Below are 17,945 nucleotides of genomic sequence, written 5' to 3'. Positions count from 1 at the left end.
AAACTCCAGGCACCTTACTTGCTGGTGCCTCTTTCAACATCCTCTCTATATAATATTTGTGAATTTGTATCTTGTCTGCATTATATTGTAACTAAAATTTGTCAGATTGCAGCAAACATGATTCAAACTTTGGTTTCTTTGGGTGCTGAGTGATGAGTTGTGCTGGGAGTTTCTTTCTTATGCTTCACTTGTCCAGTTGTAAAACAAGATGAAAATAGAAATGACATACATAATATTACTACAAGGGTGCTGTGAGGGACTTCATAGAGAATGTTTAGAATGTACTTGCCCGATTTTGATGTGTGTCCCCTTCTGTAACTCCCTTTGGGGGCTTCTATATACATTATAGAAGGAAATCTGACTAAAATATGGTTGATCATGTTTTTTACACTTTTGTTTTAAACACCTTCAAAGCAACAATTATGTTACTGAGTATTTTGTTTAGTCAAAGTGACTCATAAAATGATTGGACCAGTCAATTTTACCATGGTCATTACTTTTTATTACATATTTTGAAGTATTATGGGTGTCACACTTCTCTGTTGGTTTATAGAAAAATCTTTTAATTTAGTATACATCTGAATTCATGTTTATCTGTCCTTGTTGAGCCCTAGTTAATCAAAAGTGGCACCTATGCACATTAAGTATAGAGATGACCCTTGGAAAGGAGTTATAGTCCAGCAAAAGCATTTCTGGATTTTCTATGAAGACATGGTTTATATTTTTTCCCACTTCCATGGCTAATATAAGCTATGATGGCCCTCTAGAAGAGATTATTCAAATAAATAAGAAATGATTTGGTATAAAGAACATTAAAACATAAAAAAAAAAATTATGAAGGAGGTTCATTGAGTACAAGACAAGGGAGAATAAAAACATCATTCTTGGGACAGAGAAGAAAGTATGTGGTTGTAACAACAAAGAACAAATAGATATTTGTGTCTGGTGTAAGAGAAAAAAATTAGCACAAGAATAAGAAGCAGGAGAGGGATTTAAAAATTCATCCACCATGAGCTTACAGCTAGACTTTATTTTCCTAACTCATACCATAGCAAAATATAAGGTAAGCCTTAGATTGGTGAATTTCAAATTTTTACCTCTGAGCATCTTCCTTGGCTCTTATCATTTCCACAGATAAAAAGAATCTTAAAATAAAAATATTTAGGTTAAAGTATAGCTTTAAATACAGTAGGTATATACAAGGAAAAATGAGTCTCCCTATCATTTCATAGGAGAGAAATTCATGTTTCAGGAATGTCTCTAATATGCACATATATGTATATACATATATACATATATAGTTATATATAGTTATATATATAGTTATGTATATAGTTTTTATATAGTTGTATAGTATATTGTATTATATATATGCATATATATATATATTATACATATATTTCTCTGTATAGCCCTAGCTGTCCTGGAACTCACTTTGTAGACCAGGCTAACTCTAACTCATAAATCTGCCTGTCTCTGCCTCCCAAGTTCTGGGAGTGCCTCCCAAGTGCTCCTGGCTCATTGTATTATATTATTATATATATGATTTGAGTTGTGGTCAAGTGGAAGGATTTCTTATAATTATCTTTCTATATGCCTTACTACTATAAGTCAAATGTGGAAAATAACTGGATTTTTAATGCTAAACGATCTGTTTTAGGGATGTTAGTATGTGAATGATTCTGTACAATGAGAGCAACTTTTCACTATAGAGACTTTGAGCATCTGGATAACTTACTATTCCTCCTGAAGTAGAGAAGGACTTAACGATCACAAACACAACTATGTTATCAGGTATTACAGTCACACTGCTCCATCATCCAGAAAGCTCAGTCCTTTCCTAGTTCTCCTAACAATATGATTGGAAGTGGCTTCTGGGTAACAATGGCTGATAATATCAGAACTTTAATAAAGTTTTTAGTGGCATCTCACTTTGAATTAATAGCAAAATCATCAATGAATCTGTACATCTATATCTTGGGACCTATCAATCAAAATTCTACTGTCTGCCAAGACCAAGTAAATACTTACTTAAGGTAAGAAACAGGATCAGAAGTAAGTGACACAGAAGAAAAACATGTCTGTTAGCCAAGAAAGAACCTTTAAAGAAGGTCTTTGACACTAAGAAAATAGGGAAGAACAATCACATATATTTTAACAACTTAATTGAATGATGACATTTTGTTTTCATAGAAATAACAAACTTCTCCCCAATAAGGAAAGATCATGATAAGGAAAGTGTTTAGGTGATTTACTTCATGGACCTAACTGCCAGCTTTTCTGCTTCTGTGAACTGTATATAAAACCTGCATTGAGCACCAAGGACTCTACTGGTCTGGTGTTCTGATTTCTCCACTATGCAGGGTCTCTCATTCACGTTCAGTGCTGCCACACTCTTCTTGGTCCTCTGTCTGCAGCTGGGGATCATTGAAAGCCAGGATAATAAGTGAGTAAACCCATTCTTGATTTTCTGCAGGAAAAATCATATAGAGATTCTCCTTCTGGCCTGGAGACCTGTACACAGTTTCATATAGATGTTTTATGTAGCAAAGGATTTTGTACTTGATATTTCTTATGGATCATATGTCAAGTTCCATCGTCTTCGTAGCCTTCATAGATTCCCTTCCCATTTCCACTGGGTGTATAGGCTTGCCTATACAATAAAGCCCCAGTGTATATGATAAGTTGTCCATAAACAGTTATTCTTACTCTCTCACATCTGTGGTTCTTAATTTGTCTCCATGTACTTTATAAAGATAAAGAGGTCTCAGTTCTAGCAACAGCTTCAAATGTCATTTGCAGGAGTCTCTGAGAATGAGAGCCTTTATTACTAACACATAGGTAAGGTTGAACTAACTAAACAGTCATCATAGGTGTCATCCCAGTGATAACACCTAAAGGTAAAGATGAGGAACTATAGTAACCGTCATCCTTGGATCTGGAAGCCACCATATTGAGAGTACATGTTTGAAGAAAGCAGAAAATGTGAAGGAATGGATGTATTAAGAAATGAAGCCAGAGGACAAATGAATCTAGGGGAAGAAAAGACACCCAATTAAACTAGAGATCTCTACCCTGGCAGCAGGCTGACCGTGCTGGCTTTCTGGATTGTGACCCTATTAGTGCTCTGGGAAGCTTGGCCAAATGTCCTTTCCTAGCAGAAACCACAAGGTTCTGAAGAACTGATGCAGACACCCTGAGAATCCCTGCATGTTCCAGTGTAGATGGCTTTCTTCCTGGCCTAGATGAAGCCCATGTTAAAATAAGCCTTACAGTTAAGTGCTATGGATATCCCAGTTGGTGAACAACTCTCCTGTACTTATTATTCAATATCTCCCTGGTATGGAATCCCTGACTTCAGGAAAACACTGGCATGGTTAATTGCTATATCTAATGTTATCATCCTACAATTCTGAAGTCATTCACAAATGGGATTTTGAAAGTAATTGGTATTCATATAACTTTGAATCATAGGAAAGTTGGTGCCAGTATTGAAATCTAACATGTTCAGCCCCAAGAAAATGTATGAATAATATTCTCTAAGAATTATTTTCTATCACACAAAACACCAAAGGACACTAGTTGGGTTCTTTGATTGATTCCCTTGAGCCAAAGCAGGTATTGTAGATTAAAGAGGAAGACTTGCTCTTTGCTTTTATCGCATGTACTTTTCCCCAACTGTGGTGTGTTCACAATTACAACATGTGAAACTTCTTTGTTTTACTAAATAGGTCCATATTCCTAGGTCCTATCAAGCAATCATAAGGGGTGGTCTTCAAAGAAGATCTACGTAATTCTCCAGAACAGGGTTATTTACTTGATTCTGTGGGTATGAAAGTTTTTCTAAGAATGACTTGACTCTAGTGTTCCAGTCAGGGACAAGGAGCTAACCAGCTGTAGGGCAGTGGTTCTCAAAGAGTTCTTCATGTTTTGGTGACCCGCAACCATAAAGTTATTTTCACTGCTTCTTCATAATTTTGCTACTCTTATGAATAATAATGTGAATATATGTGGGTTCTTTTTTTGGTGATCTTAGGTGACTCCTGTGAAGTGATCACCTGACACACAACATGAGCACAACTTGCTATAGAGTATTAAGAAATAGCATGAGATAGTAGATAATCCTTTCTTTTAAAATTTGTCATTTGTAACTTGGAAAAAGGATGCTTCATTTTAAACAATATGTCCATTGCTTAATTAAACAAAGGAAACATTCAAATCAACACACAAAGAATCCTGAGGATGCTGCTGCTTAAGAATTGAGTCAGGCTATATCACTCTTACCTTTATTTTCTCTCTTTGCCCCATGTTAGCATAGTGCTTTCTCCTATAATCAGGTCTGAGATTTCTGAGCCCTATTTTTTTCTTCCCAGAAATGTTCGAAAGCCAATTTTGTTTGACCTACATGTTCCATCCACAGCAGAGGCAAATCAGGAGATCAGTGTGAAACTTAAACTTCAAACACAATATGAAGAATGTATGGAGGTAAGTAGATAGTAAATCCAAGGCAAAATCTGACTGGAATTATAAATACAATTGAATTAATCACTTCTGCTAATTCTGCATGACAAAGTTAACATATTCATATGTGTTTGGTTATATGAATTTCACAACAATGTTGAGAACTTGGAGCAGATGATGATTCCCATTTCATAGAGAAGAAACCCTGGTCCACAAGAGTCCAGGAAGAAAAAGAGTGAGAAAGAGAATGGAAAATATCTAAGATAGAAATAGCTAGAAGGCAAAGAGCTTATGGAGAACTGAGACTGCACCATCCAGGGTCCCTTTGAGCATTAGTGGATTTTGGTGAGGGCTTAGGAACAAGGTTCTCATATAAACACCCAGCAACCATAGCTTGGAGCAGGGGTGAGAGGAGAATGTGAGGTATCTGTTTCTTTGTCTTTATTAAGACCTTAAACTGAGCCCGTTTCCCTCTTGCCTTTCTGAATAATAATTATTCAGTATAAATTTTATAGATGTGGGAGAAAGCATCATACCACCACCCTGATACTGACCATAGATTCAAGGTAAAGGTGAGTGCAGGTAACATTTTAAAACAACCGAGTCTGAAACTTGATAGGAAACGCTTTCATGAAGTTTGTAGTAAAAATCATATCTATTCCTGATTTACTACATTGCATTCTTGGCTGTAATTATGATGAAAGGTTGAATTTCATTTAAATGTATTGTTTTTCTCATCAGTCTTTGTAATCATTGAATTCTACTTACAAATCCATCTGGGTAGACATACCCCTAGGACAAAACTCCTAAGTTAGATGCCAGAAACAGGAGTGTATGTGTATATTACATATTTAATATTATATGTAATTATAATATTAGAGTATGTTATAATATTATATTAATATAATAATATAATATGTTAATACACATATTAATATGTGGTGTCTGAAGTTAACAGGCACTCTCAACTTTAAAAAGTAAAGAAATTAGCCTTCAAAAAATTTACCTATCAAATAATGTCCAGACATGGGAAGAGGGAGTAACTTTTAATCTTGTTGTTGGAATTGATGAGAGTGAGAGAATAATTCAACTGTGATGGAGGTAGAATTGGCTGAGTCAGGGGCCTGATTATCAGTCTCACAAAGTCTTGTCCTAGAATCAACACTTAAATAACTGGAAGGCTATTCATTGGGTTACATAATAAAAGTTCACATGAGTCATTTCCAAGAACTCTAGCTGGTACCAAAGACAAGCCTTCCCTTAGGAGACAGGCACAGTAGGATGAACCTCCTTACCCAATGGAACCACTTTCATCCTCCTGAATCTCACACTTGAACGTCTGGGCTAAGTATGATGGTGTGAAGAGAGAAAATTAGGAAAATTAGCATATAGAATGATAATACAATGAAGAATGAATGGGGTCTGTATCCCTAGGCCATATCTCAGCTATTTCCCTCTTATATTGTCTTATATTTACCTTTGTTGTACTAACAGTGGGCTTTCTCTCCCAACCAGGTCAAAGCTTACCTTTTAAGTAGTGTACCTATGGAAGGTGCCTTCAACTATACACAAACACATTGCCTCTGTAATGATCATACTATCACCCTTTTCTGGGATTTTGAAGTCATAGGTAAGTAAAAAGAACTACTAGCCAAAGAGGGAAATTTAAAAACATAAGCATGGCTGCAGAACTTCCAGTTGGAAGCATGGAAAAGCAAAATCATAGATGGAAAGGGAGCCTATAAGGAGCATTTCTGGGATCTAAAGCTATAGAAAGCATAGCCTGAGAAAGGATGATAAAAGGGAGTGACTTGCAAATGACTTGGGGAAACCAGCCCTGGAAGGACTTAACTGGTCCTACAGGAAAATCAGAGAACTCTAGAGTGTCTGAGAGATGACTTTTGTTTTATTTTTTACAGAAACTGTAAAATTTGCAATAGTTCTTAAAATTGTAAATGAAAAGAATATCTGCCCTAATGATTTGGCAGTTTTGCCCATCAAAGGAGACCAGTACCTTACTTATCGTACTGAGTACACGAATTAACAAAGGCTTCTTACATGTCTTTCAAAACCCTCATCATTTTCTCCAAGTACAATTGACTGGAATATTCATTGTAGTCTGTCAAATAAACTTCTTACAAGCATCTCCGTGTGTTGTTGTATCCTGCCTAAAACCTACCCTCAAAATCAGGAAAGTACTGCTAATTTCCTATATTAGTCTTTCAAAGTACCACTACTGAGATTTTATGAGTTTTTTTTCTATCCATTGATATAAAAAGGAAAGAAGGATCTGGAGAGTTACCTTAGTCTGTGCAATTACATGCAAGACTTAGATTTAAATCCCCTGAATCCACATAAAGCCCAAAATAGTAGCACACATTAATGACCCCAGTGCTTCTACAGTGAGACAGTAGGCAGGTATAGAAATCTCTGCAGAATCTATTGGGTAAACTCACTCTGTGTACACAGTGAGGAACAATTGCAGATGCTCTCCATAAGTGAGTAGAAGGGAAAGGCCAACACTTGTAACTGTCCTTTTATCTTCTTTTTTATTTATTTATTTATTTATTTATTTATTTATTTATTTATTTATTTATTTATTTATTATATGTAAGTACACTGTAGCTGTCTGTCTTCAGACGCACCAGAAGAGGGCATCAGATCTCATTACGGGTGGTTGTGAGCCACCATGTGGTTGCTGGGATTTGAACTTCGGACCTTTGGAAGAGCAGTCGGGTGCTCTTACCCACTGAGCCATCTCACCAGCCCCCCTTTTATCTTCTTGAGTGTGCCATGGCACTGGAACACTCCCACTCACCCATGCATACAAATCATACAAACACAACCAACACTTTTAAAGAAAAGAAGAAGAAATAATAAAAGACAGCCACTTTCAAAGAGTTGAAAGATCACACCTGTGATAATCCAAATACTCAAGACAAATAAGAGGAAGCTGGGGCTGGAAACCAAGATGTCTATTGCTTGACTTTTCTCTATCCTGTGCTCTCCAAGAGCTCCTCCTTCAGTTCCCAGAGGATAGAAGTGATTTCTTTTTTTTTGTTTTTTTTTTTTTGGTTTTTTTTTGTTTTTTTTTTAACATAACAATGAGGCTTTATTGGGCTAGATTACAGAGCACAAATGAGGACTTACATATAGGGACACTGGTGACCCCAAACCAGGTATGTTCATCTAGGAAACTATAGATTTACACCTAGTGATGGATGTAAGCATCCTGGAAGCTGCATTGTGGAGTTCCAATTTCAATTATCCTTCCTCTTCTTTATTTATTTATTTATTTATTTATTTATTTATTTATTTTATTACTTATTTTCCTCAATTACATTTCCAATGCTATCCCAAAAGACCCCCATACCCCCCCCACTTCCCTACCCACCCATTCCCATTCTTTTGGCCCTGGCATTCCCCTGTATTGGGGCATATAAAGTTTGCAAGTCCAATGGGCCTCTCTTTCCAGTGATGGCCGACTAGGCCATCTTTCGATACATATGCAGCTAGAGACAAGAGCTCCGGGGTCCTGGTTAGTTCATCATGTTGTTCCAACAATAGGGTTGCAGATCCCTTTAGCTCCTTGGGTACTTTCTCTAGCTTCTCCATTGGGAGCCCTGTGATCCATCCAATAGCTGACAGTGAGCATCCACTTCTGTGTTTGTTTGGCCCCGGCATAGTTTCACAAGAGAGAGCTATATCTGGGTCCTTTCAGCAAAATCTTGCTAGTGTATGCAATGGTGTCAGCGTTTGGAAGCTGATTATGGGATGGATCCCTGGATATGGCAGTCTCTAGATGGTCCATCCTTTCATCACAGCTCCAAACTTTGTCTCTGTAACTCCTTCCATGGGTGTTTTGTTCCCAATTCTAAGAAGGGGCACAGTGTCCACACTTTGGTCTTCATTCTTCTTGAGTTTCATGCGTTTAGCAAATTGTATCTTATATCTTGGGTATCCTAAGTTTTGGGCTAATATCCACTTGGATGTCTGCGGCCCGAAAAGGGTGCTGCCTCAGCGGCTCTGTGGCTCCTGCCTGTCCCAGAAGCTGTCTGCTTCTGTGGTGCACACTCTCACATGTGCAGACTTCCTAAGTTCGGCGGAGTCCGGGAACCAAGCTAGAAGTGATTTCTAACCAAGGAGGAACACTCTATAGTGCTCACCATGAGTTATTGCATTGTGTTCCATTCTAATGCTTCTTTTCAATCAGTTCCAAACAAGAAAATATAACTCACTGGAACAATGTACACCTCAGTAGCAATTGTGGCTGGCTATAAACAAAGGCTACGAGTCCTGAGTTGCTTTCTCAGATGGGACCAGCTACTGCTTTTTGATAGAAGTGAAACATGAACAAGGGTCCCAAATAAATGAATGAAATTCTGGCAAATGGAAAATTAGACCTCAAGAACCCAAAGCCAGACGTGCTTGTCAGGTAAGCTTTCTGGTACTGGGTTTGGATAACTGAAAGAACTCTAGAGGATGCAATGAGAAGAATCAGAATCACAACAGACTGAGTATATCTGGGTAAGAAAATAGAATAATCCTCACAAGCCAGTTGTCCTAAATGAGGATCAGAATTCAGATAGCTAAAATTCATTCTTCCTTCTGAATATAAGTATTATTTCTTGTATAGATTTACATCTTTTTGAGAGACAAAGCCCTGTTTCCTTTGAAAATACCTTTGAGGATATTTTTTTCTGTTATTTTGCTTTTTAGTACCTGCCTCAGACATTGCCCATGTATGCCCCTTTCTTTATCCTGGGTTATTTTTGGTGGGAGTAGGGTCCTTTCTGAAGGAATTTAATATTTAGAAGACCAAGGTTGTCAGCTAGTTTTGGTTTTGTGTCTATAATTATTTTCCTGGGTCATTGGCTTAATTTTTTAATTGGTTCAGGTCTTCTGTTTATGCATTTGTAACTTTTCCTAAAGTCTGTGGTAGACTAGCTGAGAAAGTAACCATCTTTCAATATTTGACATTAAGAAAAATTAATGGTCTTTAATTATAGTAAACACAGTCATGTATATTTGCTTTATCATGAATATTTGTACATACATTATTCTATATTCTATATCCTATATCATATATTATGTTATACTATATTATACTATATTGTATTATATATTATATATTTATTATATACTATATATTATATATTATATGTTATATATTATATATGCCTACTTGGGCTTTCTGGCTTAGTTCTAATTCCTTTCTACTCCAGTTTTGGCACAATATTTACTTAAGGACAATCATACATTGATGTGTGTGTTTTTATCTTCACTAACTAAACTTTATCTTACCAAGAAATTACTGGTTAAGTTCTACACTGTGGATAAATTTCTATTATTTCAGCATAATAAAGTGATGACTAAAGATTTGTTATTAAATTTTCAGGATTTTATATCTCAGTGTATACATCATTAAATATTTAATATTTTGTACAGAACAAAATATTAAAATGAAAAGATAGGAACACTCCACTATAATAGCTGAGGATAAACATCTGTAAGATATCTTTGTTCTGTTTTGTAAAGAAAAAAGTAAACATATTGGACCTTTTGTGAAAAATATGTCTCATCTCTACATCAAAAAGAAAATCATTACTAAGTTTAATACCAAAAAGATAAACTGTATGTACTCATGAATAACAGCAGGATATTCTCATGTATCTGTTTAGATTCAATATACACTCATAATAATCACCACTGTGATACTGTCACCGCCAAATAGGAAAGGCAGCATACATCTTGATATGAAACATGATGGTAGTCTACAAAGAACAAACGCTAATTCTTCGACTCAAAAAACAGGAATGTATCCAAGAAAGATGTAATATCAAAATAACACTGGCTCAAAAGAAGACCTCAAAAGAGAAACTCAAAACAGGACCAAGGGAGGAAATTTTGTGCAAGAGTCATTAATTTGTCTGACTTAATATCCTAATAAAAATGTCAGAGTGTATAGTAGTTTCATTTTCTCTCTCTTTCTCTGTCTGTCTGTCTCTCTATTTTTCTCTCCTTCCCATCACACCAACCCCTACACACAAAACTGTCGTACACACAGATGTAAGCAACACACATAAAACACAACAGTACAAGATTTCACTTACAGGGGAAGCCCAAGATTGCTCAGGAGAAATTTGTCAATGGCATTTTCAAATTTTCAACATCAAAGCACTTGTCTGCTACTCAGAGGCAGAGAGGCAGAGGGGACCTTTGTTATGTAACTTAAGAGAAACACCCAATTCAATGACTGTGTTATATACTAGCTACAATACTTTGTGTTCCAAGTTAATTGCCCCAACTCCCCATCATATAACATGAAAGAAACATTAACTTTCTTACTACCATTTTGTTAAATAAGTAAAAATAAGGAGACATAGTAAGTTATATGAAAAATGGTGCCCACTGGGAACTGTATCAGAAAAGCTAATACATGCTGGAGGATGAAATTTGAAAGCTGATTCCCTCTCCCCACATACAATTTCACTCTTTCTGCTTCCTCTTTGGATTGAAGATGTACTCTCTCAGCCTACAGATCTTGCCACCATGCTGCCACCTCATGTCATTCATCTGCACCATGGTGGACTCTTCTCCCTGCACCTGAAAGCCCAAGCAAATGGTTTCCAAATAGCTTTCTTTTTTTTTTACTTTTTAATATTTTTATTATATATTTTCCTCAATTACATTTCCAATGCTATCCCAAAAGTTCCCCATAGCGCCCCCCACTTCCCTACCCACCAATTCCCATTCTTTTGGCCCTGGCATTCCTCTATATTGGGGCATATAAAGTTTGCAAGTCCAATGGGCCTCTCTTTCCATTGAAGGCCAACTAGGCCATCTTTCGATACATATGCAGCTAGAGACAAGAGCTCTGGGGTGCTGGTTAGTTCATCATGTTGTTCCAACTATAGGGTTGCAGATCCCTTTAGCTCCTTGGGTACTTTCTCTAGCTTCTCCATTGGGAGCCCTGTGATACATCCAATAGCTGACAGTGAGCATCCACTCCTGTGTTTGCTAGGCCCCTGCATAGTCTCACAAGAGACAGCTATATTTTGGTCCTTTCAGCAAAATCTTGCTAGTGTATGCAATGGTGTCAGCTTTTAGAAGCTGATTATGGGATGGATCCCTGGATATGGCAGTCTCTAGATGGTCCATCCTTTCATCACAGCTCCAAACTTTGTCTCTGTAACTCCTTCCATGGGTGTTTTGTTCCCAATTCTAAGAAGGGACACAGTGTCCACATTTTGGTCTTCATTCTTCTTGAGTTTCATGCATTTAGCAAATTGTATCTTATATCTTGGGTATCCTAAGTTTTGGGCTAATATCCACTTATCAGTGAATACATATTGTGTGAGTTCCTTTGTGATTGTATTACCTCACTCAAGATGATGCCCTCCAGGTCCATCCATTTGGCTAGGAATTTCATAAATTCATTCTTTTTAATAGCTGAGTAGTACTCCATTGTGTAAATGTACCATAATTTCTGTATCCATTCCTCTGTTGAGGGACATCTGGGTTCTTTCCAGCTTCTGGCTATTATAAATAGGGCTGCTATGAACATAGTGGAGCATGTGTCCTTCTTACCGGTTGGGACATCTTCTGGATATATACCCAGGAGAGGTATTGCTGGATCCTCCAGTAGTACTATGTCCAATTTTCTGAGGAACCGCCAGACTGATTTCCAGAGTGGTTGTACAAGCTTGCAATCCCACCAACAATGGAGGAGTGTTCCTCTTTCTCCACATCCTCGCCAGCATCTGCTGTCACCTGAATTTTTGATCTTAGCCATTCTGACTGGTGTGAGGTGGAATCTCAGGGTTGTTTTGATTTGCATTTCCCTGATGATTAAGGATGTTGAACATTTTTTCAGGTGCTTCTCTGCCATTCGGTATTCTTCAGTTGAGAATTCTTTGTTCAGTTCTGAGCCCCATTTTTTAATGGGGTTATTTGATTTTCTGGAGTCCACCTTCTTGAGTTCTTTATATATATTGGATATTAGTCCCTTATCTGATTTAGGATAGGTGAAGATGCTTTCCCAAACTGTTGGTGGTTTTTTTGTCTTATTGATGGTGTCTTTAGCCTTGCAGAAGCTTTGTAGTTTCATGAGGTCCCACTTGTCAATTCTCGATCTTACAGCACAAGCCATTACTGTTCTATTCAGGAATTTTTCCCCTGTGCCCATATCTTCAAGACTTTTCCCCACTTTCTCCTCTATAAGTTTCAGTGTCTCTGGTTTTATGTGAAGTTCCTTGATCCACTTAGACTTGACCTTAGTACAAGGAGATAGGAATGGATCGATTCGCATTCTTCTACATGTTAACAACCAGTTGTGCCAGCACCATTTGTTGAAAATGCTGTCTTTCTTCCACTGGATGGTTTTAGCACCCTTGTCGAAGATCAAGTGACCATAGGTGTGTGGGTTCATTTCTGGGTCTTCAATTCTATTCCATTGGTCTATTTGTCTGTCACTATACCAGTACCACGCAGTTTTTAGCATAATTGCTCTGTACTAAAGCTTTAGGTCCGACATGGTGATTCCACCAGAGGTTCTTTTATCCTTGAGAAGAGTTTTTGCTATCCTAGGTTTTTTGTTATTCCAGATGAATTTGCAGATTGCACTTTCTAATTCGTTGAAGAATTGATTTGGAATTTTGATGGGGATTGCATTGAATCTGTAGATTGCTTTTGGCAAGATAGCCATTTTTACAATGTTGATCCTGCCAATCCATGAGCATGGGAGGTCTTTCCATCTTCTGAGATCTTCTTTAATTTCTTTCTTCAGGGACTTGAAGTTCTTGTCATACAGATCTTTCACTTCCTTAGCTAGAGTCATGCCAGGATATTTTATATTATTTGTGAGTTTTGAGAAGGGTGTTGTTTCCATAATTTCTTTCTCGGCCTGTTTATTCTTTGTGTAGAGAAAGGCCATTGATTTGTTTGAGTTAATTTTATATCCAGCTACTTCACCGAAGCTGTTTATCAGGCTTAGGAGTTCTCTGGTGGAATTTTTAGGGTCACTTATATATACTATCATATCATCTGCAAAAAGTGATATTTTGACTTCCTCTTTTCCAATTTGTATCCCTTTGATCTCCTTTTGTTGTCGAATTGCTCTGGCTAGGACTTCAAGTACAATGTTGAATAGGTATGGAGAAAGTGGACAGCCTTGTCTAGTCCCTGATTTTAGAGGGATTGCTTCAAGCTTCTCACCATTTACTTTGATGTTGGCTACTGGTTTGCTGTAGATTGCTTTTATCATGTTTAGGTATGGGCCTTGAATTCCTGATCTTTCCAAGACTTTTATCATGAATGGGTGTTGGATCTTGTCAAATGCTTTTTCCGCATCTAACGAGATGACCATGTGGTTTTTGTCTTTGAGTTTGTTTATATACTGGATTACGTTGATGGATTTTCGTATACTGAACCATCCCTGCATCCCTGGGATGAAACCTACTTGGTCAGGATGGATGATTGTTTTGATGTGTTCTTGGATTCGGTTAGCAAGAACTTTATTGAGGATTTTTGCATCAATATTCATAAGGGATATTGGTCTGAAGATTTCTATCTTTGTTGGGTCTTTTTGTGGTTTAGGTATCAGAGTAATTGTGGCTTCATAGAATGAGTTGGGTAGAGTACCTTCTGTTTCTATTTTGTGGAATAGTTTGTGAAGAACTGGGATTAGATCTTCTTTGAAGGTCTGATAGAACTCTGCACTAAACCCATCTGGTCCTGGGCTTTTTTTGGTTGGGAGACTATTAATGACTGCTTCTATTTCTTTGGGGAATATAGGGCTGTTTAGATCATTAACCTGATCTTGATTCAACTTTGGTACCTGGTATCTGTCTAGGAACTTCTCCATTTCATCCAGGTTCTCCAGTTTTGTTGAGTATAGCCTTCCAAATAGCTTTTGATTGTGCTTTTTTATTATAGAAACAAAAAGGAACCAACAACACATTTCTAATTGTATTGTATGAATTATACAATTATAAAGTCCAACTATATCAGAACTTCTCATGTTTGATAATGTAAAACTTGTGTTGTCTAGTATTAGTTTTCTCATATAGCTAAGGCACTTGTAGATCTCTTTTTTTGTTGATTTTTAATATTTTTATTACATATTTTCCTCAATTATATTTCCAATGCTATTCCAAAAGTCCCCCATAGCGCCCCACATTTCCCTACCCACCCATTCCCATTCTTTTGGCCCTGGCATTCCCCTATATTGGGGCATATAAAGTTTGCAAGTCCAATGGGCCTCTCTTTCCATTGATGGCCGACTAGGCCATCTTTCGATACATATGCAGCTAGAGACAAGAGCTCCGGGGTTCTGGTTAGTACATCATGTTGTTCCAACTATAGGGTTGCAGGTCCCTTTAGCTCCTTGGGTACTTTCTCTAGCTTCTCCATTGGGAGCCCTGTGATACATCCAATAGCTGACTGTGAACATCCACTCCTGTGTTTGCTAGGCCCCGGCATCGTCTCACAAGAGACAGCTATATTTGGGTCCTTTCAGCAAAATCTTGCTAGTGTATGCAATGGTGTCAGCGTTTAGAAGCTGATTATGGGACGGATCCCTGGATAAGGCAGTCTCTAAATGGTCCATCCTTTCATCACAGCTACGAACTTGGTCTCTGTAACTCCTTCCATGGGTGTTTTGTTCCCAATTCTAAGAAAGTGCACAGTGTCCACACTTTGGTCTTCATTCTTCTTGAGTTTCATGCGTTTATCAAATTGTATCTTATATCTTGGGTATCCTAAGTTTTGGGCTAATATCCACTTATCAATGAATACATATTGTGTGAGTTCTTTTGTGATTGTGTTACTTCACTCAAGATGATGCCCTCCATGTCCATCCATTTGGCTAGGAATTTCATAAATTCATTCTTTTTAATAGCTGAGTAGTACTCCATTGTGTAAATGTACCATAATTTCTGTATCCATTCCTCTGTTGAGGGACATCTGGGTTCTTTCCAGCTTCTGGCTATTATAAATAGGGCTGCTATGAACATAGTGGAGCATGTGTCCTTTTTACCGGTTGGGACATCTTCTGGATATATGCCCAGGAGAGGTATTGCTGGATCCTTCGGTAGTACTATGTCCAATTTTCTGAGGAACCGCCAGACTGATTTCCAGAGTGGTTGTACAAGCTTGCAATCCCACCAACAATGGAGGAGTGTTCCTCTTTCTCCACATCCTCGCCAGCATCTGCTGTCACCTGAATTTTTGATCTTAGCCATTCTGACTGGTGTGAGGTGGAATCTCAGGGTTGTTGGTGCTGGTCCAGCCGGAAGAGGCCTGTGGTTCTACTCAGGCCGGTTTTCTGCTTCCCTAACTAATGCAGTCTCTGGTCCCGCACGCAATTGGATTGGAGCAGAAGCTGTGCTCCACTCACCTGAAGTCTTAAGATCCTGTGGTGGGTGTTGTGGGTAGCTGGCGAGTGTCAGCCGACCCTGCGCCCCAGCTGCCCTGGTGCTTTTCTGACCAGAAGAGGCTTGTGGCCCTATGTAGGCCGGATTTCTCTCTCCCCAACCAGAGTGGTCTCAGGTCCCGCGTGATTGGACTGGAGCAGAAGCTGTGTTCCCCTCACCAGCAGTCCCAAAATCCTGCGGCGGGGGTCGTGGGTAGCTGGCGGGTGTCAGGCAACCCTGCGCCCCAGCTGCCCTGGTGCTTTTCTGACCGGAAGAGGCTTGTCTTAGATCTCTTTTAGTGACCTTTGTGCTCCCCTGTGATCTTTCCCTTTTCTCCTCAGATCCCAGATTCTCAACACCCATGTTCAACTTTGTAATTTAATCAAGCCAGGAAAAAGGATAAAACATTATGATAAGTAAATGTTTTTATTACAATATAATAAGTAAATTTCTAAAATTATGAATAGCACCCCTAGAGTTATAAAGGAAGAGAATAGATATGACATTCTCTCCCTCTCAGTAAAGAACACCGTGACACACTCCAAACTTCGAAGTTATATAGAATACACCAATGGAAAATCTAGAGAGGAATGTCAATAGTTCCTTTGTCTACAGAACAAAAATAACAACACTGCTGACTTATTTAATAGACTCATGCCAAAGTTGCTGAAGTTACATAAATAAATAAAAGGAGAGATATGGCACATAGGCCAACATCAGGTGTTATTTTAATCTGCACAGTAACCCCTCTTTTTTTTTATCAAAAACAACTTTTCTTAGATATTTTCTTCATTTACATTTCAAATTCTATCCTGAAAGTCCCCACAAAGCCCTCTTTATCTTAGATAACCAACCTTTATGCCATTGATTCCATTGTTTTCATTCTCCCTAATGTAAGGTAAATAAAGAGAAAGTGTTGATATCTTACATTCTGCAAATTCCTTGAGGTTTCCTGGATTAAGACATTTAAAAGTATTCTTACTTCTCCATTGGGAGCCCTGTGATCCATCCAATAGCTGACTGTGAGCATCCACTTCTGTGTTTGCTAGGCCTGGGCATAGTCTCACAAGAGACAGCTATATTTGGGTCCTTTCAGCAAAATCTTGCTATTATATGCAATGGTGTCAGCGTTTGGAAGCTGATTATGGGATGGATCCCTGGATATGGCAGTCTCTAGATGGTCCATCCTTTCATCACAGCTCTAAACTTTGTCTCTGTAACTCCTTCCATGGGTGTTTTGTTCCCAATTCTAAGAAGGGGCACAGTGTCCACACTTTGGTCTTCATTCTTCTCCCAATGGAGAAGCTAGAGAATGTACCCAAGGAGTGAAAGGGATCTGCAACCCTATAGTTGGAACAACATGATGAACTAACCAGTACCCCGGAGCTCTTGTCTCTAGCTGCATATGTATTGAAAGATGGCTTAGTCGGCCATCACTGGAGAGAGGCCCATTGGACTTGCAAACTTTATATGCCCCAATACAGGGGAATGCCAGGGCCAAAAGAATGGGAATGGGTGGGTAGGGAAATGGGGGGAGGTGGGGGGGACTTTTGGGATAGCATTGGAAATGTAATTGAGGAAAATACATAATAAAAAAAATTATTTCATAAAAAAAAAGTATTCTTAGAACTGAGTAGAGGATCACGTACAAACCTATCACCTTCATAAACAAAAGAAAACCAACAATCTGCAATGTTTTACTTTACCAAAAGTGTACTAAACTAAGCTCAGAAATGACTCAAGAGAAAGAGTTCACATTACAACTTCACGAATTCATGAAAATAACACCAAGGCTAACAATATGATTTGCTGTGCATTCCAAATTCAATCTTTTTCATAGAAAATTAAAGTATGTTAAATGTATTCATACAAATGTATTCATACAAATTACATACCTGAATTTAAAAAATGTAAATTATCCTTCCTGCCCACATTCTCTGGACTTCGCACTCACATATTAGGACACATATTTATTCATGCACATCTGTCATGACGTTTGGAACCCCCATCATCAATCTTCCATATCTTCATAAGACTGACTTTTATGGTGCTGACCACTTTATCACCATC

The 17,945-nt window shown here is 38.0% G+C and overlaps 1 protein-coding gene and 1 pseudogene across 1 annotated transcript; one reads left to right on the top strand and one right to left on the bottom strand.

The window, feature by feature from the left end:
* The window catches only part of LOC115031320 (thioredoxin domain-containing protein 17 pseudogene), a 237,434-nt pseudogene that overhangs the window by 121,415 nt on the left and 98,074 nt on the right, over positions 1-17,945 (bottom strand).
* On the top strand, positions 2,358-6,505 carry LOC110287839 (prolactin-inducible protein homolog). The gene is made up of 4 exons (XM_021154355.1): positions 2,358-2,446; positions 4,374-4,485; positions 5,977-6,091; positions 6,381-6,505. The coding sequence occupies exons 1-4, from the start codon at positions 2,358-2,360 to the stop codon at positions 6,503-6,505; spliced, it is 441 nt and encodes a 146-aa protein (XP_021010014.1).

This window comes from Mus caroli, unplaced genomic scaffold (assembly GCF_978045245.1).
Source record: "Mus caroli unplaced genomic scaffold, Mus_caroli_1 scaffold_7, whole genome shotgun sequence".
In the NCBI taxonomy this organism is placed as follows: Eukaryota; Metazoa; Chordata; class Mammalia; order Rodentia; family Muridae; genus Mus; species Mus caroli.
Note: the sequence above shows the minus strand (reverse complement) of the source record. Positions and strands in the feature narration are given on the sequence as shown.